The following is a 23,564-nucleotide window of genomic DNA, read 5'->3' on the forward strand; positions in this document are numbered from 1 at the left end:
TTAACTCAGGGCACAGCCATTTTCATCCTCAGTCTGTCAAAAAGGTTTTGATGGAAAGTTACCAAATAATGAAAATGAAAGATCAATACTTTGCAATATTGCATTCCCAGTTGCATTATTCTAAATGTGGGTGACTCAGTGGCAGTGATTACTTAAATTGTGTAATGAGGTCATCGAAGCAAACTTAATTCAAGCCAAGTTCTTAAACCGTTTTTTTTCGCTTGACTCATAATTCAGAAATGCCTCAGTTGAACCCATTGCTCTGCCTTTGCCAAAGAGGAAAGTATATTAGGGATTATAAATTGCAGAAAAAATAAATGACAGAGCAGTTTTTGCAATGGAGTAAGACTTTGTGTGTATTTGCTTGCTTATGTGTGACATTGTGTCCTGAAAATCCACTCATTGTAGTCATTTCAATTTGTTTTCTGCCTTGTGGCAATAAAGTTAGATTCAAACACATCCGTCACCTTTATCATTTCCTATTAAATGCTCACGGTGGATCAAAGCAGGTGATAGGCAAGACGTAGAGTCAGGTCATTGTGTGGAGTCATGGACTGCATTTCTCCTCCTGTCTTGCTTTTTTTTTTTTTTTTTTTTTTGGGGGGGGGCATTTTAGGCCTTTTTTTTTTTTTATAGGGCAGCTGAAGACATGAAAGGGAAGAGAGAGGAGGAATGACATGCCCAAGGGCTGCAGGTCGGAGTCGAACCTGCAGCCGCGGCATCGACGATTAATCCTCTATATATGGGCGCCTGCTGACCAGATGAGCTACCCAGGCACCCTGCCTTCTCCTAATTTTGTTAAAAATGTTTCTCAATACAGTAGTTGAGAAAAAAGTTTTGAGCTCCTAAACATACAACTGTCTGTACAAATTGTCTGTACCAATCTCTTTCTTGACATTTAATGACACCAAAGAGAAGGCCTGCTAATTTCTGAGATGTCTAAATTCTACACTCTACAATGTTCTACAATCTGCAACTGACAACTCAAGTTTTATTTCTGCAGTGTGTACTGGACAAGTAGGGTCTTAAAACCCTCAGTATTATACGAAGATTTCATTTTTGTTGTGATAGCTGCAAGTCAGATTGCGGTCATTGTAGCTTTAAGGCATTGGTGAAAATGCACTTGAACATGGATTTAATTTCTTTGCACATTTATTCTCTGTGTACAAATGTGGTTTTAAAAGGTAAATAATTCAGAATAAAAATACACTCATACAGCATAAAAACGATTATTTACCTAAAAGACTGGTTACTGTAAAATAGTAGCATCTGAATTCCTAGACTGATGAGACATTACTGAAACATACCTTACTGATAAATAAAAACACTCAAAAAGATGCACTTCTATGATTAAATCAACTTTGCAAATGCTCCACAATAAGCCACCAATCCTATATCGGTAAGTGTCTGCATATATCTGCTTCTTATATGAGACACTATTAGCCAAAACCCCCTTTAAACAATAAAATACAATACTTAAATTTAGCTGTAGCAGAAGTGGACTTACCCGTAGCTGCATGCACACTTAATACAGGAGCCTAATCTAAGCTAGTCAGAAAACTGAGGTGCCATTGTATAGCCAATAATTATCTCAGAACATGATTGACTGTTGCTTTATTAGCCAGTTTAGCTGATAAGGGGACTTTAGCCACATATTTGATTCATTGTTTTTTTCTGTGCCTTGACTCAGAGAAATTAAAATGAAATGAAATGAAAAAAGAAATGGAGATACAGTATGAAAAATGTGCTATCCTCTTATTTTCAAACCTTGTCTCTCCACCAGTGTTGATCAAATGCTGTGCTTCTACACAAAGCGCTTCACTTAAAAGTAATACATTTGTCAGGAGGAAAAGCAGACAACATCTCAGACGGTGTCAGTTTATTAGAGCGTGACAGATGGAGTTGCGCCTCTGGTTGTGTGAGCTGTCAAGTGAGCTAAAAACCTTTGCATTAGCTACAGTACCTGCTGCTGTAATATGTATAACATGAAAGGAGACTGACAGAATGAATGTAGCCAAGAGATGAAGAAGCAGACCGGTGGCTGGAATTGCAGAGGCTGGTTAGTTGGTTGTTTGCTAGCTTGCTAACAATGGGGCTCCCAAAGTTTTTATGTCAAAGCCCCCAAAACCCATGTACAATAAAATCAGGCCCAAGATTATTTTCTTGCAGAACTACTTTTTTGTTGTTATAATATAGGACAGGACAGCAACTGTAATGTTAGGACAAAATAGGTAAATAAAGGTTGAGAGTGAAGAAGTAAAGTGATCAGAACAATCGTAATAATAATGTAATCTGTATTTATTTATAAAACATGACCCCCTTTTGGTGCCTGTCTCTTACCAGAGATATGCACTCTCGGCGTCTCTGCATGTCATTGCAGCCAGTGAATGACTGTAACGGCACTTTAGTGGCACTTTCTACCTTTATATAGTACAATTGTGACATCAAAACCGAATGGAAGACCTGACAGCTCGTTTAAAGGCACTGTTTCTGAATACTGGCTGTGTGCATTTTTCTGTGGATTGAGCGTTTATATTCCCTATAATATTTATGGGTAACACTTTACAATAAGGTTCACAAAAAAATAGGTAGTTAATGATTAGTTACTGTTTTTGAAAGGGTAGTTACCCTTTTTGAAAAGGGTAGTTACCCTTTTTCAGAAGGGTAACTAACTACCCTTTTCAAAAAGGGTAACTAACCATTCGTTACCCTTCTGAAAAGGGTAACTACCCTTCTCAAAAAGGGTAACTACCCTTTTCAAAAAGGGTACACAGTAAAAAATGGGGTGTTAATATTTCAGAGTAAAGTTATTTTAACCCAGATAGAGTATTTTCAACATTTTTGAGAGTAAAGTTGCTCTATCAGTGGAGTTCAAAGTGAGTGTAAAAATCTGCAGATACGCAGTGACAATTTCAACTCTACAGCAGTGACGAATACCCGCCACTCTGCTTTGCTGAAGTTTGGCACGTACGTTGGTGGAGGAAGATTGCGAAGGAGTAGCTAGGCCACTGGTATTGCTAGGTAAGTTACATCCCCGGTTTGTCACCACCAAACCGGTATTTTTTAACTTTACATAATTTTAGAGTTGTGCTGATGTTGAGGTCATATTATAAGTTACGAGTTCCATGCGGCGGCCCCCCTTGCAGTGAGCTCGTCATCAGCCAGCTAAATTAGCTTGTCATTTCAGATGGTTGACAGCAATAACTGTTATATGATATAACCATGGAATTTGTTGGATATTTTTGTGAATGGCTTGCTGTTTCATATGGCTATAAATAGGTAACATTAACTTAATCAGTTCGTTTGAAGGACACCACCGTTTGGCATGAGCGCAGATTGTGCTTGTCATGGGGTTAGCTAGCTAGCATCAGTATCGGTAACTGTCTTTATTTATTTGTTGCAATATTTTCACGAATGAAGTTTGTCAGAATGGTAAATACGTAAAATAACGTTCGCTAACAACAAAACATGTATACAGATAGTATTGTTAGCTAACGTTATTGTATAGCTTCCCAGGCTTCCTTACACTAACGTTAACTGTGTTTTATAAAGCTATATATACTGGTAATGTTAGCATGCTTCTGATAGTTAGCTAGCTAATGTTGGTGTTATAAAACGATAACTTACATCACTGATTTGCATGACGGGTTTGTTGAACAGTGCTTAACCATTTTAATGGTTACTGTTCGAACTAAAATAGCTAATGAGCTAGCTAACTTTGGCACATAGCTAGTTATTTGGTAGCTAATGGGACAACGTTCCTCTAAACTTGAACTAGCCTACACCCATTTGCTGCAGAAAATGGCAGCTTAACGTTATATTCCATAGATATATCTATGGTTATATTCAACCAGCACAACTTTGTCTACTTCAGCTTTTGTAATTGCAGTGTAACGTCTAAGTAATGCATAGTGCATTGCGTAGCTTGTACTACTGAGAGAAATGGATAGTTAGCTAACACTTAGTTGAACCAGCACTAAATGATGATTTTGAATATATATTTTCTTTGTTAACAGAGGCAAAATGCTGTTGCGTGTTCAGCTCGGGGAAAAGCAGAAATACGTCAAGCTGTCTGAGCTGACATTCAGAAGGTGGGTATATTAGGTTAAATCCATACACATCACCCTAATGACAAAATAATACAGCATTAAGCTATTATCTTATGATATCTAGTTAGGTCTATAATCATTTCTGCTGTGCTTTATATTTTCACTAACATAAAATCAGGTGCAGATCCTTGTCTTTCATCATTTTGTGAATACATGAGGCAAACTTAAATATGACCTTGGATTCTTGTGAGAAGGGAATGCATGTTTTTCTTTTTTTAACAGTGTGTCTAAAATTCAACATACCAGAAAGCAGACAGCCATTGTAATGCAATGTCAATTCAGTGTGATGTTAACTTTGAGTTCATATGCTAGGACATCCCCCCCCAAAAGTGTCAGAGTGATGTATGCACAGGGGATAGTAGCTTTGTTTCCCTATCTAGAAGACCCATACTCACAACATGGATATGTTAGTAAATGGGTTATTGCAACATTATGCACATATTCACTCTTTGAAATGGAAATAGTACTCCTTTATAATTTATTTATTTATTTTACCACTTTCAAAGCAAAAGTAATAAAGGAAAGCCATGGACTTGTACCAACCACAGAACTCTTGGATTTGATGCGCAATGCTGAGTCAGCTGCTAAAGTTGAGAATGGTATGAATGAACTGTTTTACTTTTCATTGTGGATTATGTAGGTGTGCAGTATACATGTCCATAATGGTGCAAGTTGTCAATTAGAATGTTATGCTATGGCACAATGTTAACCAGATTTTTATTTACTTATTTGTAGGCTGGGACAGTGACATGTCTGCCATCTTGCTGCTGCTACATTTGCTACCACCATCTGCACAAGGTAGAAAGAGGCTGGGAAATATGTCTGCATATCAAGCTGTAGATCAGCTCATCAGATTTCAAAAGGTATGCTTAACAGTTGTTTAAAATATATCTTCCATCATCTCAATCTTGTGCACAGTTTGAGGTGATCTGATCTATTGTCAGAGGTTAGTCAACAAAACAATTCTGTTGAATGTGTTTTTTTTTGTAGGTTGGAACCAGTGTGCAGCAGCATCTTGACAACATCACCCAAAGCAGTCAGCCCTACCTTCTCGCCCAGGGATCCACACAGAGCAGCATTCACTCCTACTTCATTGTGGTTGACAAGCATGCACTTCCATGCAAGGCAACAGGTTCAGTAGGAGCTTTTGACGAAGTCTTTAAAGCCCATTACGTATTTGGTACGTCATACAGTTCTTCCTTGAAGAGCTTTTTCACTTTTGTGCAAACAACCATCTATAACATCGACATGGGGGAAACAAAGGAGACTCCTAGAGTTGCTGAGTTGCGAGCAAGAATGGTGCGTTAGTTGAGATAAAACTATGAAGTGTTTTCTTTGCAAAAGTGACCATGGAAGTCCAAACAACCTTGTTAAGCAACTTAAGATAATTCATGGGCTATGTACAGGCAGGACTCTTTTTCTGAAATGTGGTCAAGAAGGATGCTCACGTTCTTTTGGTAGTTTTTCTGGTTTTAGAAAACATCTTAACAAGTGCCATGGAAGCAGTTTAGTTGATTCTGTAGAAGATGATCTTTCATACCCTAAAAGTACCGTCAACACCAGTAATATTTCTCATGTTGAAGTGTTGACTGAATGTTTAGAGGCTGAGTCAGAGTTATCTTCACCATACATTGTAAATAGTTGTGCAGCTGTAATTTCTGATCTAAAGGCAGCAGGTGTTGGTCAAAGTACAGTGAATACTGTAGGGATTTCCATGGAAGAGATCGTTCAAGATATCCATCAGCATGCTAAAGAAATAGTGATAAAGCATGTATTTAGTAATGAAAGAAAAACAGAAATGTGCAAGAAAGTTGAGGCGTGTTTTGAGGGGTTAGAGAATCCTTTCACAGTTCTAAATTCGGAATACAAGCGATCAAAATGTATGACTGCCAAGTGGGAAATAGGAGAACCAGTTGAATGTGTGATTGGTTCAAGATTTGACACAAGACGAAATAAAAAGACTGGAACATATGATCAGGTAGTAGTTCAAGATAAATTCATGTATATTCCAATTTTATCTACACTGCAGTCAATATTTAAAAGTCAGTATGTTGCAGAAATGTTGCAAAGGTCAGCTACCAGCAACTCTAGACTGAGAGATATTTGTGATGGATCTTTTTTTAAAAGTCACCCCCTGTTCTCAACTGAGAAGCAGACAATACAGGTCCAGATGTTCTATGATGATTTTGAGGTTGCCAACCCTCTGGGTTCTAAGCAAGGTATTCATAAATTGGGTGGAGTATATTTTACTTTAAGAAACTTCTCTCCAAAATGAAATTCTTTTTTGGCTAACATACACCTGTGCGTCTTATTTCATACTCAAGATGTTAAACGATATGGTTTTAGTGAAATTTTTGCTCCCATTGTTCGAGACATTAAAGTGTTAGAGAGCGATGGTATTGAGATTCCATTATACAGTGGTTATGTACGTGGCACTGTAGTACAGGTAACAGGTGATAATGTGGGTTTGCATAATTTGTTTGGTCTGGTGGAGTCTTTCAGTGCAAGGTACTGTTGCAGGTTCTGTTTAGCGGAAAAGGAGGACTTTCAAACAGAATTCTCTGAAGATTCTTCCAAAATAGTTTTACGCAACCAAAGATATGCATACTGCTCACTGTCAAGAAATGGCTTGTAATCCATCCCTTCCGTAGGTTTTTGGTGTGAAAAGGTCATGCATATTAAATTCATTGAGGTATTTTCACACAACTGAGAACTTCTCAGTTGATGTGATGCATGATGTGTTAGAAGGGGTTGGCCAGTACGAATTTAAGTTATTATTTCTGTATTTGAATGAAAAACATGTTACATCAGGAGAAATACATTCAAGAATACAAAGTTTTGATTATGGTTTCACAGAGAGAAACAACAGGCCTGTGACTGTTAATTTAAGTGAAGGATCTAATGATCTGGGACTGAATGCAATTCAGTCCTGGTGCTTAATTAGAAATGTTCCTCTTATCTTTGGAGATTTGGTAACTTCTACTGACCAACACTGGGGCCTGCTTCTTTTATTACTGCAAATAATTAACATTATATTCTTGCCCATGTTATCTCAAGGTCTATGTGTATATTTAAAACATTTAATTGTTGATCACCATACACTGTTCAAGAAGTTGTATCCTCAGAAAGTTTTTTTACCAAAGCACCATTTTCTTATCCACTATCCCCGCTGCATCCAGAAAATAGGGCCTGTACTTCATAGTTGGTGTATGAGGTATGAAGGCAAATATAATTTTTTCAAAAAACAGCTTAAATCGTTTAAAAATATTACCAAAACGCTGGCAAAAAAGCATCAGAATCATATGGCATGTAATTGGCGAAGATCAACAACTTTTAGTCGGTTAGATATTGGTCCAGGAAAAATGGTGGCTTTAAATATGGTAACAGGAGGTTCTGGAATTGCTTTGGCAATGCAAGTGCCCAGTAGCATTCAGGTTATGAAGGTTAATTGGGCTAAACATAATGGGTTTGTTCATCGCCCACACTTGGTTATCTGTGGCAAAGTTGACTCTGAAGTGCCCTTGTTTTATCAGATTGAGTCAGTTCTGATAATATGTGAAAAACTGTTGCTACTCACAGTGCCTTTAGTTACAGTAACTTTTCAAGAACATTTCCATGCATATGAGGTGATCAGATCAAAGCATGATTTAGTTTTTTTTCATGTCGACAACCTGCACTAGGCCTTTTGACATACAAAGGTCATATGGAGGAAATGACACAGCTCTCCTTGTCGTGCCATATTGCTTTCTCTGGTGAACATTTTTATGATGTTATACTTCTTTGTCATAAGGCAATGGGTGTACAATGTAAATTCATGGACATTGAAATTATACTCTTTTTTTTCAATAAATGTGGGTGCTGTCATCTTGTATTATTGTGCGTCATTTCATTTGATAGTATTGATATTTCTATAATTCAGTAACACTGCATCATATGATTTAAATAAAAAAAAAATCACTGTAGAGAAATGAAAAGTAAATAACATTACACTTTAAAGTGTCATTTTTGAAAGTAAAATTGTAGTTGACTTAACTCTATACAGTGTAATCATATTACTCTCAACAGTGTGATTAAACTACAGTGTTACATTTTTTGACACATTTCATTGTTATTTTTTACACAATATTGAGTAGAATTAACTCTAAAAATTTTACACTGACCAAAGAGTACATTTTACACTGATTTTGAGTGGGACCAAATGTTATCTGAAACAGAGTTAAATTCAACTCAATAGGAGTTAAATTAACACTTTTGTTTTTACTGTGTAACTACCCTTCTCAAAAAGGGTAAGTAACCTTTTCAGAAGGGTAGTTACCCTTTTTCAGAAGGGTAACGAATGGTTAGTTAAGGGTAACTAACCATTCGTTACCCTTCTGAAAAAGGGTAACTACCCTTCTGAAAAGGGTAACTACCCTTTTCAAAAAGGGTAACTACCCTTCTGAAAAAGGGTAACTACCCTTCTGAAAAATGCTAACTACTGTACCCTTTCAAAAACAGTAACTAATCATTAACTACCTATTTTTTTGTGTACCTTATTGTAAAGTGTTACCTATTTATGTAGTACTTCAACCTGATTTATAATAAACAAGACATGATATCTCACTTTACAGTACGAGACCTTTACAGTTAGAAGAAAATCCTGTTTTTTTGGATAAAATGTCAATACAGTAAAAGCGTCTGCGTCACTGCATTCTTTCCCTAACCTTAAGCAAGTGCTATATGTGCCTAAACATGACTATAAAAAAGTTGGAAAATAAAATAAGTACGTTCTTAGTGACCTTTTTACTGATACATCAACATTTTGTTAATTAATGGCGTTTCCTAATTATGTACACACATAATTTGAAGGAGACAGGGTTGCTGTGTAATTTGCAGACTGGTAGACTGAACGGATTCTTGCTGTTTCAGCTCCGGTGATGCCCCCAGTGTCGGTGTAGCATCTCTGCCTCACTGGCAGCCAGGGATATCAATGATGTAATGCTCATCCAGAGACAAATGCAGATATATGATATTACATCATCTGTACTAAACCTGGGTAGAGAGCACACACATACATACATACACACACACACACACACACACACACACACACACGTGCGCACAAACACATTTAGGATAATTAAGCTTTTGCTGCTCAGCCTCTATTGTTGACATTCAGCAGCCTTTCAGAACTTTTGAATGTGGTGCTAATTTGGCAACGATGGCGCCTTTTTATCATTTAGCAGATGCTTTTCAATCATGTGTAATGCTGTGGGGAAAATGAGCATCTCAGGATAGTCTAGGCGAGTTTGGTAAGTTGGTGGATTTTAGGGGGAAATGAGGAAGCTTTCAGTGTGTCTACAACACTCAGGGTAGGAATGACAAGACCAGGGTGCAGGAAGAAGCAATTATATCCCCTGAAGAGTTGTTTGACAGTTTTATAGTGCCACATCTATTTTCTCTATCCTCCATATCAACATCTGTCGGGGGAAAAGAGTGCCATTAGTTCCTCTAAAACACATCTCAATAATTAATGTTATGCTTTGGAAAATCACGGAATATGGTGGATAGAAATGTTGTAGTTGGGCCATTGTTTTCACACTGGTCTGAAGAAAGTACTGGCCTCTATTTTCATAACATGCTTAAGGATATTAAATGTTCTTGACATGTTCTTACATGTTTAGAATGAGGCGCTGACAAAGATAAATGCTACTTATGAAGTGTAAATCATCTTAAAAGCCTTCAGCACTCAAATGTCAAAGTATTTTTCTAATTAGATATGGTAAAGTTTTATTTTAAAAACCTGACAACAAACAAACAGAACCAAGATAAATAACTGGATTAAAAGATTTCTTAAGTAACATCTACAATGAGATATTTCATATGTGTAAAAGGTTATTTATTTGCTGGAGGCTTCTCTGTGCTGCAACCTTGGAAATTAAAGTATAATATCTGTAACAACAGACAAAAAACAGCTTTGTTCATATTCTTTTGGTCTCATTTATTGTCATTTTTGTCAATTCAGACATGAAGTTTAGCAAATAATTTGCGCAGCACATGTTTTTTCGTCATATGTATGCCTAAGTTTCCGTCATGCTTATCTGTCCTGGTGCAGAGCTGGAAAGTAAATTAAGGAACTCAGCATGGCCATCTGTAGTTTAATTACTCAAGAGATAAGGATGAGTTTCCAGATACTGGAGTTCAGGACAGCAAATATTTACCTCTTCCTGCTAACAAGCCTGCCAAAGTACAATTACACTCTATAACTTCCGAGAAATTGCTTCTAACATTAGTGACAAACCTCTGAGTAATATTAAGTTTAAAATATGCTACCAAGCAGATGGGATTCAAATCAATACTAATTTACTTATTTCATTTTTTTTTTTAAATTGCCTGCATCCAAAATATATCTGCATATATTATCTATATTGTTGATTCCATTAGTATTTCTCTTAAAGTTATTGTACTTGACCAAACTAATCTGTGCTTATCAGGATTTATAAAATACCAAATCCAGCAGAACTAAATGCTGTTTCAAAGGTCATTTTGGGTCACTGAAATTAGATCTCGAGTGCATTTAAAGTTGCTGATAACATTTAACAGACACAAGCTGTAAATTAAGTTATGATATCATCCGTTAGATCAGTGAGTAAGCAGACAGCATTTCCTCACACCGTTCAAATCGCCTGAGGTCACACACTGTGGTCCAAGTATAACTTCCTCTCCGCTTAACAGTGTGTTACAGTTAAAATACCATAGGCCTACATAAATCACAATATACTGCATGAAATGCTTAAAGTGTGTAATGTGAGATGTTATTAATTAGCACATCAGGATTTGGGATCAATAAGACATTCCTGTGAGATTTGTCAGAGCCTGCAACATTCAAGATTTTCATCCCAGAATATGTCCATCAGATTCTAGAAAGAAGAGGGGCCACACATATGTCTTTTTAGGTGTCTTTTCTTACCATATGAGGCCCTTCTCTACAGTATATAAAAAAAAAATTACTTTAAATGTAAACATTACGTTGATGTTAGCAAGCATTTATAAATGTGTATTAATATGTCCTTTCGCATAAAGCAACTGTTGGAACGACTCCACCTGACACAAATTCCTCCATTCTTTGTTTCACAGAAACTGATAACATTACATTAGAATCCTTTGTTTCAACCTCTTGATCAATATCAAATATCTGCTGGTGGATGCATCTTTACAAAACTCACATTATGCAGTCAAGCACTGTTCAAACCCACAGATGTTTTGCCGTATAAACAAAAACAAAGTGTTTGAACAAGCAGATACAGAATATACTGTGAGTGATACTCTCATACAGTGGGGACAATGTTTATTTCTTTTAATCAAATGAACTCAAAGAAAATGTTATGGGGGATTTAAGAGGTTGAAACATAAATCTATGTGTTTTAAGTGGTTTTATACCATCTGGAGCAATTGGTGATACAAACAAGTCCCTCCCCCTTATATTGTCATAATAGACAACTTATATTTCCTTCTTTTCTTTGTGGTTCCTATAACTAAACATGAAACTGCTAAACATGCATGTAGGTCTCCTACTTCTTTACTGTTATTATACAGCAGCTGTACACTACTTGCAGCAGCTTCACCGTGAAGTCAAGTAAATCTTGGACTACAGTTGGAACTACAGTTGTAAAAATAAGAATTTTGCTGTGTAATTTAGTGTGCGGTTGAAGGTTTCTAAAGTTTGAGTATTTGCACCTAATGGCTACTTACTTAGATACACCATTGTAGTATTGGATAAGACAACTTTGGTCTCCAGAACAGCCTTATTCCATCATGAATTCAGGAAAGTTCTAAATTCATAACATACTGTTGAGATGTAGGGTTTGTGCAGAGCAGCAGAGTGAAAGTTACGTCAATGTTTTGTTCCTTGCTGGATTCATCTTGAGACGATGTTTGCTTCACGTGACCACATGAAGCTAGTCGCAAAATCTAGTTGAAAAAAGGGTGTTTGTGGCCATGAAGGCATGCAACCAGACTACAGCAAAGTTCAGGTGTTTAGAAGATAATAATAATTGTAAATCCTGCCAGTACAGACGTCTTCTTCTGCAGCCTTTTGCGCCAAAATTTGTTGAGTCATGTGTCCTGAAGTGGCCTTCTGCTTGTCACTTAGCTGCTATTGTCTTCAGAGTTCCCATCAGTGAGTTTAATCCAAAGGTCTGCCACTAATTCAACTTACTGTACTTCCCACGACTGCTGGAGCTGACGCTGGCATCAGCAATCATATCATGTTCAAAGTTGCCTAAATCGCACGTCTTGCCCATTCTCACATTTAGTAAAATAGAAAGTAACTGCTGACTCACTGTCTGCAGGATCAAGCTGTGTGTGTAAACAGGAAGATGTACCTAATAAAGTGGCCGCAGTGTATACATGCAGAAAGGAAAAACCTGCCTGTAATGACCTACCTAGTATTTTCCCACAGAACTAAATTCATAACTGTATTGTCATGATGCATAAAATTCTTCGTGTAACGTTGGCGTCAATGTATTGCAGCTTTTGTAACCAGTGAGAGTTCTTGTTGCCTCTCACAATTACGCGTGAGTGTCATCACTGTTTAGCAGAATACCCTGTAATATTATTTCTTTCCACCGTGAATTAAGGACTACGAAAATTACAGGCTGGAGGTCTGCCTCGCAGTTTTATGAACGTTAAGTGCTGATATTGATGGAAGGGTAATGGTAGTCCTCGGCCCAGAGTGTAAATAGTATCTAAGGTGATTACTCTTTTATCACGTGGGCGGAAAAGGTGGAGAAGCACTTAAAGGAAAAGATCAAATGTGACAGAGGGCCACAGACTGAGAACACAAATGCTGGTTTTGTTCCATTTTCATGATAATGATCCATTATACATTTAAGAAAAAATATTGTCCTTTTTACTACTCTGCAATAATTAAACAGCTATAGTTACTTTGCTAATTATGATTTAACATACAGTACAGGCCAAATGTTTGGACACACCTTCTCATTCAATGCGTTTCCTTTTTATTTTCATGACTATTTACATTGTAGATTCTCACTGAAGGAATCAAAACTATGAATGAACACATATGGAATTATTTACTTAACAAAAAAGTGTGAAATAACTGAAAACATGTCTTATATTCTGGTTTCTTCAAAGTAGCCACCCTTTGCTCTGATTACTGCTTTGCACGCTCTTGGCATTCTCTTGATGAGCTTCAAGAGGTAGTCACCTGAAATGGCTTTCCAACAGTCTTGAAGGAGTTCCCAGAGATGCTCAGCACTTGTTGGCCCTTTTGCCTTCACTCTGCGGTCCAGCTCACCCCAAACCATCTCGATTGGGTTCAGGTCCGGTGACTGTGGAGGCCAGGTCATCTTGCGCAGCACTCCATCACTCTCCTTCTTGGTCAAATAGCCCTTACACAGCCTGGAGGTGTGTTTGGGGTCATTGTCCTGTTGAAAAATAAATGATGGTCCAACTAAACGCAAACCGGATGGGATGGCATGTCGCTGCAGGATGCTGTGGTAGCCATGCTGGTTCAGTATGCCTTCAATTTTGAATAAATCCCCAACAGTGTCACCAGCAAAGCTGTTCATGGTGGGAACCAGGCATGTAGAATCCATCCGTTCACCTTTTCTGCGTCGCACAAAGACACGGCGGTTGGAACCAAAGATCTCCAATTTGGACTCATCAGACCAAAGCACAGATTTCCACTGGTCTAATGTCCATTCCTTGTGTTTCTTGGCCCAAACAAATCTCTTCTGCTTGTTGCCTCTCCTTAGCAGTGGTTTCCTAGCAGCTACTTGACCATGAAGGCCTGATTCGCGCAGTCTCCTCTTAACAGTTGTTCTAGAGATGTGTCTGCTGCTAGAACTCTGTGTGGCATTCATCTGGTCTCTAATCTGAGCTGCTGTTAACTTGCGATTTCTGAGGCTGGTGACTCGGATGAACTTATCCTCAGCAGCAGCGCTGACTCTTGTCTTCCTTTCCTGGGGCGGTCCTCATGTGAGCCAGTTTTGTTGTAGCGCTTGATGGTTTTTGCGACTGCACTTGGGGACACATTCAAAGTTTTCGCAATTTTCTGGACTGACTGACCTTCATTTGTTAAAGTAATGATGGCCACTCGTTTCTCTTTACTTAGCTGATTGGTTCTTGCCATAATATGAATTCTAACAGTTGTCCAAAAGAGCTGTCGGCTGTGTATCAACCTGACTTCTGCACAACACAGCTGATGGTCCCAACCCCATTAATAAGGGAAAACATTCCACTAATTAACCATGACAAAGCACACCTGTGAAGTGAAAACCATTTCAGGTGACTACCTCATGAAGCTCATTGAGCGAACACCAAGGGTTTACAGCGCTATCAAAAAAGCAAAGGGTGGCTACTTTGAGGAATCTAAAATATAAGACATGTTTTCAGTTATTTCACACTTTTTTGTTAAGTACATAATTTCATATGTGTTCATTCATAGTTTTGATGCCTTCAGTGAGAATCTACAATGTAAATAGTCATGAAAATAAAGAAAACGCATTGAATGAGAAGGTGTGTCCAAACTTTTGGCCTGTACTGTACAAAACATATGAAGTATTATTATCAATAAAGATATCCAGTAGTATATAAAGTAGCTTAAAACAACTCCACTCTGACCAGCTACAATAGTAAAATGCTCCTACACATTAATTCATCAGTAATACTAATCCATTAACATCATGTATAATATTAAAATGCCTACAGGGGCATTTCCGTGCATAAATACATTTATTACTTTGAGTACATATTGCCCATAATACTAATACCCATAATAATACTGTACTTTTACTTGGTTGGGATTACATTGCGGTTTTGCTACTTTTACTTACTCAAAGGGTTTGAATACTTCTGACTGAAATGTTCATATCTCAGGTGATTTTACATGTTGTCATTAGTCTTTTTTTACAGTGTGAAATAATAATAGTTTAATTACACGTTTGTAATAATTACGTTATCACATAAATCAAACTTGCATGCACAGATAAAGACAAATTTACCCAAATGAACAATTTGGGTAAATTATTATTATAAAAAGACTTGTGATAAAAGATGTCAATGTGAACTCCTTTTGTTACAATTCGCATGCAGTTAGCTCCATTTTATACTAACATTCTGTCAAGGGACTGCAGATGAAAATAAGTCAATTTTGGCTCATTTTGGCACATTTACATTTTAATTGAATGATTGGAATAATCACTATTGTGTGTGTGTGTGTGTGTGTGTGCGCGCGCGTGTACGTGCGTGTGTGTGCGCGCGTGTGTGTGTGCATGTGTGTGTGTAATGCAAGTGGCTTCAGATGGAAATTTACATTTTAATTACTTTTGATGTCTGTTTATTAAAGTACACTGTGATAAAAAAAATCCAATATATTTAATTGTGAGTCAAAGACAACAAACAACCTACAAAGTGCAGTTCCTAAGCTGCTACATAGTGTACTGTGTCTCCTCTGAATACTGTTCATGTGGTCTTAAGATCTGGCAGCGGTCCACGATCTGTTCAGCATCGCTCCACAGCTGAGGACTCCTCGTCACAGAAAAGCAGAACACAATCTGAAAGTTGTTCTCCTTTGCTACATCACCAATCAATCTGCCTGGCAGCTCCTCTGTTCGCGGTTAAGCAGCTGTTAAATTATTTTGGTTAATTTATATCTGGAGGCTCTTGTTACGCAGAACTCCCTCTCTTGACACCCATGTCGAAGGGTTAAGATTTTTGATTTTCATCAGTGAGTGGCGCCCCCTCCGCCCCCCTCTTGCATTTGGCCTCCTCTCTCTGGGAAGCTGAACATATAGCTGATATCTTTCAATCAAGAGCTCTCCTGTCCTTGCAATCACATTGCATTGTTCGTCTCATGTTGTGGAAAGCTCTTTTGACAGAGCGCTGTGATGAATCACCTGGCTAAGGCTTTTGGAAAAGAAGCCTTCAGATCCCATCGCCCTCTTTTTCATAGAGTTGGAAAAAAAACAACATTCAATTCATTTCTCCTGCTCTTTCATGTCTTCTGCCGCTTTTTTCGTACACAGTGTTTTAAAAGTTATTCACTGCAAGCCCACCTCTTTTCTTCTCGCTGGGCTTCGCAAAGCAAATATCTGGCGGGTTTAGTTCATAAAGGAAGCGCTTTTACTTGCTTAAGGTGCTGACGGCAAGGCACACTCTGTTATGTTGGAGGCTTAAAAAAACAAAACTTTGCAGGGTAATTCTCAGCCGCCAAATTAAGTGGCAGAGGCTTCTAATTTTTCCCCCTCTCACCCTGTGGAAAAATGAATCCCCTTCCTCCTTTGTCCAATAATCTGTAGCAATGTAGAGAAACGTGTGTTCTTTTTCAAGTTTGTCATGAAATTCTGCTGTTTTTTTCCTCTTATATCAACTCCTAAAAGTGAAAAGAGGGACAAATATAAACTTGCAGGAGCAGCGTGTGAGCACATGATCGGGTCCAGGGTGAGTGTTTTTCAAAAGGCTGAACACATCATAGAAGAAACCGACTGTGGGAGAAGTGCAAATGACACTCCCTCAAACCCGGCAAAGAGAGTGATTTAGAGCACCTGTGATTTCACTACAGGAGAGCACAATGTGCTTTTAAAGCCTGTCAATGATTACTTATTTGCTGCAATAGGCTGATAAAAAAAAAAAAACACTGTTACACATATGTAGCATATGTCAGTATTTAAATCATGACTAGTGACAGATTAGCCAGGGCATTTCCCTGTGATTAGAGAGCATCTTCTTAGTTTTGTAGGAGTCTATATTAACGACAATTCCTTTAGGGGATTGCTCTGGTGCCGCCGGAAGATCTGCCGGATGTCCCTCATTTTTGGCCTGATGTCGGTCGCCTTCCGCTTTCTTTGTGTTGGCATTCTAAACTTGATTCGATTTATGAGGACTATGGTTAACTGCTCCTCAGATCTCTGCAGGGTTAATCCAGACAGCTAGCTAGATCTGTCGGATCTGAGTTTTCTGTTGCACGACTAAAACAACTTTTGAACGAGCACATGTTCCACCAAAACAAGTTCCTTCCCGAGGCTATTTTGCAGAAGGCTTTATTTTGTCTGCCGCTTAGCACCGCCCAAGACAAGTGTGATCGGTTTAAAGAAATGCCAATAAACCGGAGCACGTTTTTCTCCTATCCCAGAATGCTGTGTGAGCTAGCAAGACCTTCCTCCGCAGCGCTGTGGAGGTCGGTCTGGCAATGCAAGAGGGGTTGGGTGAAGCTGAGCGATGTCATGCATGGCAGCCAAAGGGAATTTATAGATCCAGACGCATTGTATCTGCCAGCTGTGCAGCAATCACTACGCCCAATCCTCCAAATGCAGACATAACAAGCTTCCTGAGTGACGGGATACAAACTTTTGGACTGGCCCCCAAAAGCTTTACCTTAAACAAACACTGCAAACTTCAATGACACACAGATCAAACCATATAAATACTGATATATTTATACATCGAGAAATTCCTGACCACACCAAACACTGAAGTGATCTGCCAAACAACTCAGGGCATGGCTTTTTTTATACACAGAAGAGCAATTAAAACACCTTATTGCAGCTGTATACAATGCAGGGAAATTAGAATGTGTTCTTGATTAATGTTCTTTGGAAAGCGTATAAGTACAGTGCTTTAAAGTATCTAACTCACAATACAAAACTGGATATGAGACAAATGTTAGTTTGTGAGAGTTGGAAGCTCGGAAGTTTTCTTAAGACCGTATTTAAAAACACTGCTTTGTATTGTGAGAGTCTCTTCCTATTTCTTGCTGTCTGAAGTGTCTTGAATACAGGGCAGGTTTAAACATTTCAACAAAGGGCACTGCTATTTTGTCCCAATACTTTTTTCGAGGTTCTTTCATGGCAATATTGAATGAAGCGATCTGTACAATTATTAAGGCACAGAAGCTTCAGCAATGTGAAGTTCGGAGACCTGGACAAACCCTTTGCTGTCTGCAGCGGGAGGCCTGACACCTGGGCAAACACTGCAGCCCAATGATCTGTCATCAGCTATGGAAACCAGCACCAACCTGGTCGCTTTTGTCAGTGCACAAAAGAAAATGCCTCAAATTAATTTAGCACTCTGCATTCATCTTCTGTTGAGGCTTAAGACCTCATCTAAGCTTGCGAAACAGCAAGGGGCTCATGGGGCTTCATGTAAGAATTTTGGCTCATAGGTGAAGCCAAACACTGTTAAGACGTGACATGTTGACTTTTTAGTGAAGTATGTGTATCCTGTTAATTCAGACAGTTAGTAATACCTGGGATCTACGAAGCCCTCAGATGTACTTCTGTGTGTACCCTCCTTCTCTGATCTCTTTTACTCAGCCTTTCCTCCACAATGCCAGACCTCTTGAGGACATACAAGATAATTGTCCCTCAGCCTTCTTTCTCCCACAGAGAACTTCAAACAGAGCTTTGCCAATTCAAGATTACGTTGAGTATTGCAGTGATGACTTCTAAGGCCCTCAATGATGACATGTTGAGGTTTGTGTTGGCCTCCTGGTGACGCATTTCTCAGACCTGAAGTAAATGTTCAAATCGTCTGGAATGCAAATGATTAATATCGCACAGCTTTTGGACGTGGTTGTGTCATAGCTGATCATTTTTCTCTGGAAAATGTGCATCACAATAAATGAAATGGTTAATTCAACCAACGAATATATGCACTGAAGGTATACTCTTTTATTTTGAATTCATTTTAATGGAATGGACAATATTCAAAGCAAAGGAGAGGTGAGATCTTTTCAAAGATCCAACTTTTGATTCAAATTATGTATCACCTTTTCCAACTGCCATTTACATTTCAACAGAAGGCAACCCTAAAATACACTTAGAAACTATATTTATTAACAAGAGAGAAAAAAATAATGGTTAACAGACAAAATGTACACAAAGTACCATCAGTGGTTAAATATTACAACTACAAACTTGGTGTTGCTGCAAAGTTATTTTCAATAATATCTTGAATAACAGAGGTTATGTCCCTTCAGGTCATAGGGGCAAATCAAAGAATAAAAGTACCTCTGTGCAACCCAGACACCTATAAATTACACACTAATTTGCAATAGCAAATATGTTTTGAGAGAAACATAATGCCTTAACTAAAGTGCCTTTGTTGCCTAAACCTAATCACATGTGGGAGTTAGAATGCAAAACCCCAATCTTATGTCAAAGTCCTGCTCTTCATATGCATCCACCCCTGCTATCTCATAATGACTTACATGAAGTAGAAAAAGGTTGCTTCCTTCACTCAAAAAACAATAAACATAATCCAACCACATAAGGCAAAATATAATTTATAGAATAGTTGGAACAATTTCCATCGCAACAGAGGGTATGGCCCTTAAGTATTTTTGGATAAGGTCATAGGACCAAAACCAATAATGATGATAATAAAAGTACCTCTGTGAGACATTTAAAGCAACGATTTGATATATCAAAAAACATTTTCTGGACACAAACTAAATACATTCTGTTCTTTGCTGCTGAAGAAATAATTCCTATGAAAACTGTCAAAAGTGTATTTTGGGGATTATCCAGAGTAGCAGGGACACTTGCTGGAAAGAGATGCTGCTGATGAATTTATTTAAATCTCATAAGTCAATACTATGAGCAACATAAATTCCAGGCAGAAATCTCAGTGGACATATATAAAAACAAAAAACCTGCTACCTGCATGGCTACGTTTTTTTATTTTAATTTTTTTATTTGGGTGAACTGACCCTTTAAATGTTTAAACAATGTCATACTTAGTATATCAATCAGAATTTGCTGCATTCACAATTTCCACACTTTAAGTATTTAACTGCACATTAACTGCAGCTATGAATACATTTATTGCAGGTATGTCTGCTATAGATTGCCACAAAGCATAGCACAAAAGGAGTAACCTGAGTGCCATTTCCATGGTAACACCATGTGGCTTGCCTGCAATCACTGCAGCGTATAGCTCTGGTTGTCACACAAAGCCATTCAGACAGTCAAATGACGAGAGACCTTGAGAGTAAGACGAAAGGAGAAGCCAGTGTGACAGGGCCTTTTCTTCTTAGCGGTGCATTATAAGGCACACTGCTCAGACTTGATCACACACCAGAGGAACTCATCTTAAGCTCTTTAAACTAGCCAGTAATCCACCAATATGTGCAATGTGACATGAATCTTTTGGCTGGAAAGGAGGGCATGCTACTGCATCACATTCAGGTCACCTAATTCCTTGTCAGTATTATCCATCCCACATCCATGTTATTATTCTTAACAATACTTGCTTTCAGATCAAGCACTTAAAAGGGAGTTAGTGTATCATCTGGATTTACTTGAATGGCAGGAGAAATTGGCAAACACATCAACATGCAATGCCAGATATAACTAAAAAAATATTTTCACCATTTCATTTTGATGTTCATTGCATCATAGTACTGCTGCTACTGAACTTAAAGATTTAATGTTAAGTTAGAAATGTCAGCCAGTGATCCATGGAACCTTAATAGTTCTAGAACAATCAGGCTCCTTTATTGTGATGTACCTAAATGCACATAAATAATAAAGTGTGGATTCTGATCCGCAGCTAAGTCTCAAGTCTGAAAGAGTGGCTATGTTTTGTTGACAGAAAATATCTGAATACTAAACTCCTTCACCAAAATATGATTTAAGAAGAGCTCTAACTGGTCTGGTCTACTCTTTTAAGTATAACATTCTAATTCACTTATACTGACTGATTGAAGCAAGGAGCTGTGAGTCTGGGCCGGGCATTTTGCTGATGCAATGTATTGCTTTTAGAAAAGTATGGAGTAAAATCTGCTGCAAAGCCCAAAAAAATAAAAAAGTGGTCCTTCAGTCTCATAGACATTAAGGATCCACAGTGAAAAGAGCACCACGGCATCTCTGCTGTATTTGTTTTTTTAGTAGTATGTACTCATGTTAACGTGTTGCTGTTAAATTACATTTGTAAAATGCTTTAAATAAAAAGATCAAAAACTATAAATGTGATTGATAAGAAACTAATTGAATATTTTATAATTCTGTTCCCCAGTTGACAAATCCTTCCAAGGTTTCCTTCAATGTAGCCAGAGGATGAATAATATACTTTGTCAGGCCACCAGTCTCAAGGCTGGCTTCCCTGCAGGTTTCTTTTCAGCGACAGGTTAGCCACCAGGGCAGATTAAGCCTTCTCCCCTCCCCAATCATCCAGTAATACCAGCAGGCTGTATAAAGCCCATGTTGGGTTTTGCCTGTTGAATGGTGGCTTATGGCAGCTAAAGACCTCTAGAGGGGGAATCCTGAGGGGATTACTCTCACGTTCTCCATGAAGTGGGAAATCAAAACAGTGGATGATCTCAAACATCCAGCATTCCCCCACATGCACGCACACACACCTTCACCCACCCCCCCCCCACACACACACACACACACACACACACACACATATCTATGCTCATTTGCAAACATGCACAATTACACAGTTGCACAGACACACACTAAACTTTAGGCATATTGGACACTCCCATCCCTCTTACCCGTTGACACCCAGGGTTTTTTGATACCCAAGTATAGACATCTAACAAGGGCCAACTCCACTCTGAGAGGATTAGTGTAAGTCGGACTGATAATGAAATCATGGGCTGAGTAGCTCTTGGGAGGATTTTATACAAAAGAGACCTGAATTACTTTGTCTTTTCTTTTCTTTGTCTTGTCTTTTTTTCCAATCCCTTATTCTCTATAGTGAGAACATTAAGAACAGTATGAATTCTGCAACACATGTCACCCTGTGGCCCCCGTCCTTCTGTGCAGGGAACCCCAACATTTCCACCGTCCATAAAGAAACTGCTTAGCCTGCTCTCATCAGCAGCGGAACACATCGTCATGGCATTAATCTGCTGTAAGGCCTGCATCCTCTTTCACCACAAGAATTTCAACTGGGATTACACAGGCGATCAGTGTTCCCTTGCATAAATAGATTATTGCACAAACTAAAAAGTAGGCAGTGCTATAGTGAATAGTCAAGTGTCATTATGAATTTCTTAATTATCATAGAAACGCAATAACCCAGTCTTCATTTTCTGCTCAGTTTTTTAGCAGAGTAGCTGCTCTGTAGTTGTTTTTTTTAACCTTTATTTATCCAGGTAAGTCGATTGAGAACAATTTCTCATTTGCAATGACGACCTGTCACATTCACACAGTTACACATTCATACCTGGAAGCTGCCCAGTACAACCACAGTCTGATCTGCTGGCCACTGAGCAGCTCCACTGGAGCGGTTGGAGTTAAGGATCTTGTTCAAGGGCACCTCAGTGGTGGTAATGAGGAAGGGACAAGCGCTGCTCTTTCACTTTCCCCACCCAGATTTGATCCTGCCGGTCTGGGGATTGAACCGGCAAACTCCCACTTCTCTAACCTCTAGGCCACCACTGGCCCCAAATGATTATGAATTGTGTGGGATCATATGCAGTAGTTCATGTTGTATTTTTTTAGGATGACATTTCAGAAAGTGGAAACACATTTTTTATCCACAAAGAATGATATCTTTATTGTATTGTCTTCCGTACTAACTATGAGGAATTAAAAATGTTATGTCAATCTTTGAATCAAAAAAGATTTTCTGATGCTGTTGCATAAAACCCTTGAAAACGTCATAAAATAGATAATAAACGTTTCTGGCATTAAATAATCTATACTTACATATAAGTATATAAAGGATAGTTATGTTGTGGTGAAATACTAAATTAGAAAGAATGTTGTGAATCTCACAGGAATAAGATCAAAGCCATACCTGTTTTTTAATGTTGTGTTTCCTTTGGCCACTAGCTGTCCATGACCTTGGCCTTTCCTACCACTTGCACTGATTTGAACAAGGAGGGTATATTCTCAGAACTGAACTGACATATTGTCATTTCTTAAACCTACATTGTGTAATTTTTTCAGTTGATTCTTAGCAAAAAAAACTTTGTTCTTTCACAAATATGTGCTCATTCATGTGTAATTACTTCCACCAACTAATCAAAGTATTCTCATAAGCGTAGAATCTGCCATTTAGAATCATTCACAATACATATGGGCGAGTCGCTCAAATGACGGCCACCATGTTGCGCCTCCATCTTTAAAATACATTAGCCAAAGAGGGACATACCTACGCCTTTCGCCCTTTTACACTCAGTGGCACTGTGACAAATGCCAGGGGGAGATTACTCGCCAGGGAAGCGAAAAAGAGAACTAAAACGACAACACGACAGGCAAAGCAACAAGACCAAAGTTAATATTGGAGTGGCTAGAACAGCTGCGTGTAAACGATGGAGATACTAAGAGCTAATTTCGGGTTTGGCCACCGCAGCAGTTAAAACACGATCGGAATTGGAGGGGCTAGAAAGTAATATTCATTTGGTTGTCATATACAATTCCACCGCTAGATGGGAGAAATTCTTACACAATGTAGCTTTAAGCAGTTTTGTTATGTTTTATGTCGTAGCATTTC

At 38.3% G+C, this 23,564-nt stretch overlaps 1 protein-coding gene across 3 annotated transcripts; it reads left to right on the forward strand.

The window, feature by feature from the left end:
- The first annotated feature begins 2,916 nt into the window (after positions 1–2,916).
- LOC114549376 (uncharacterized) lies at positions 2,917–7,964 on the forward strand. Of its 3 annotated transcripts, none has more exons than XM_028569645.1 (4): positions 2,917–3,021; positions 4,017–4,708; positions 4,845–4,972; positions 5,100–7,964. In XM_028569645.1, the coding sequence occupies exon 4, from the start codon at positions 5,431–5,433 to the stop codon at positions 6,382–6,384; it is 954 nt and encodes a 317-aa protein (XP_028425446.1). In that variant the 5' UTR covers positions 2,917–3,021; positions 4,017–4,708; positions 4,845–4,972; positions 5,100–5,430; the 3' UTR covers positions 6,385–7,964. The 3 variants fall into 3 exon arrangements, with proteins under 3 accessions (XP_028425446.1, XP_028425447.1, XP_028425448.1); XM_028569646.1 differs by lacking the exon at positions 2,917–3,021 and adding an exon at positions 3,145–3,279; XM_028569647.1 differs by lacking the exon at positions 2,917–3,021 and adding an exon at positions 3,290–3,376.
- Positions 7,965–23,564: the final 15,600 nt, after the last annotated feature.

The sequence above is a fragment of the Perca flavescens genome, chromosome 22 (genome assembly GCF_004354835.1).
Source record: "Perca flavescens isolate YP-PL-M2 chromosome 22, PFLA_1.0, whole genome shotgun sequence".
In the NCBI taxonomy this organism is placed as follows: domain Eukaryota; kingdom Metazoa; phylum Chordata; class Actinopteri; order Perciformes; family Percidae; genus Perca; species Perca flavescens.

Coding starts and splice junctions, on each gene's coding strand:
- LOC114549376 (XM_028569645.1), top strand. CDS start 5,431: ATGAAGTGTTTTCTTTGCAAAAGTGACCATGGAAGTCCAAACAACCTT.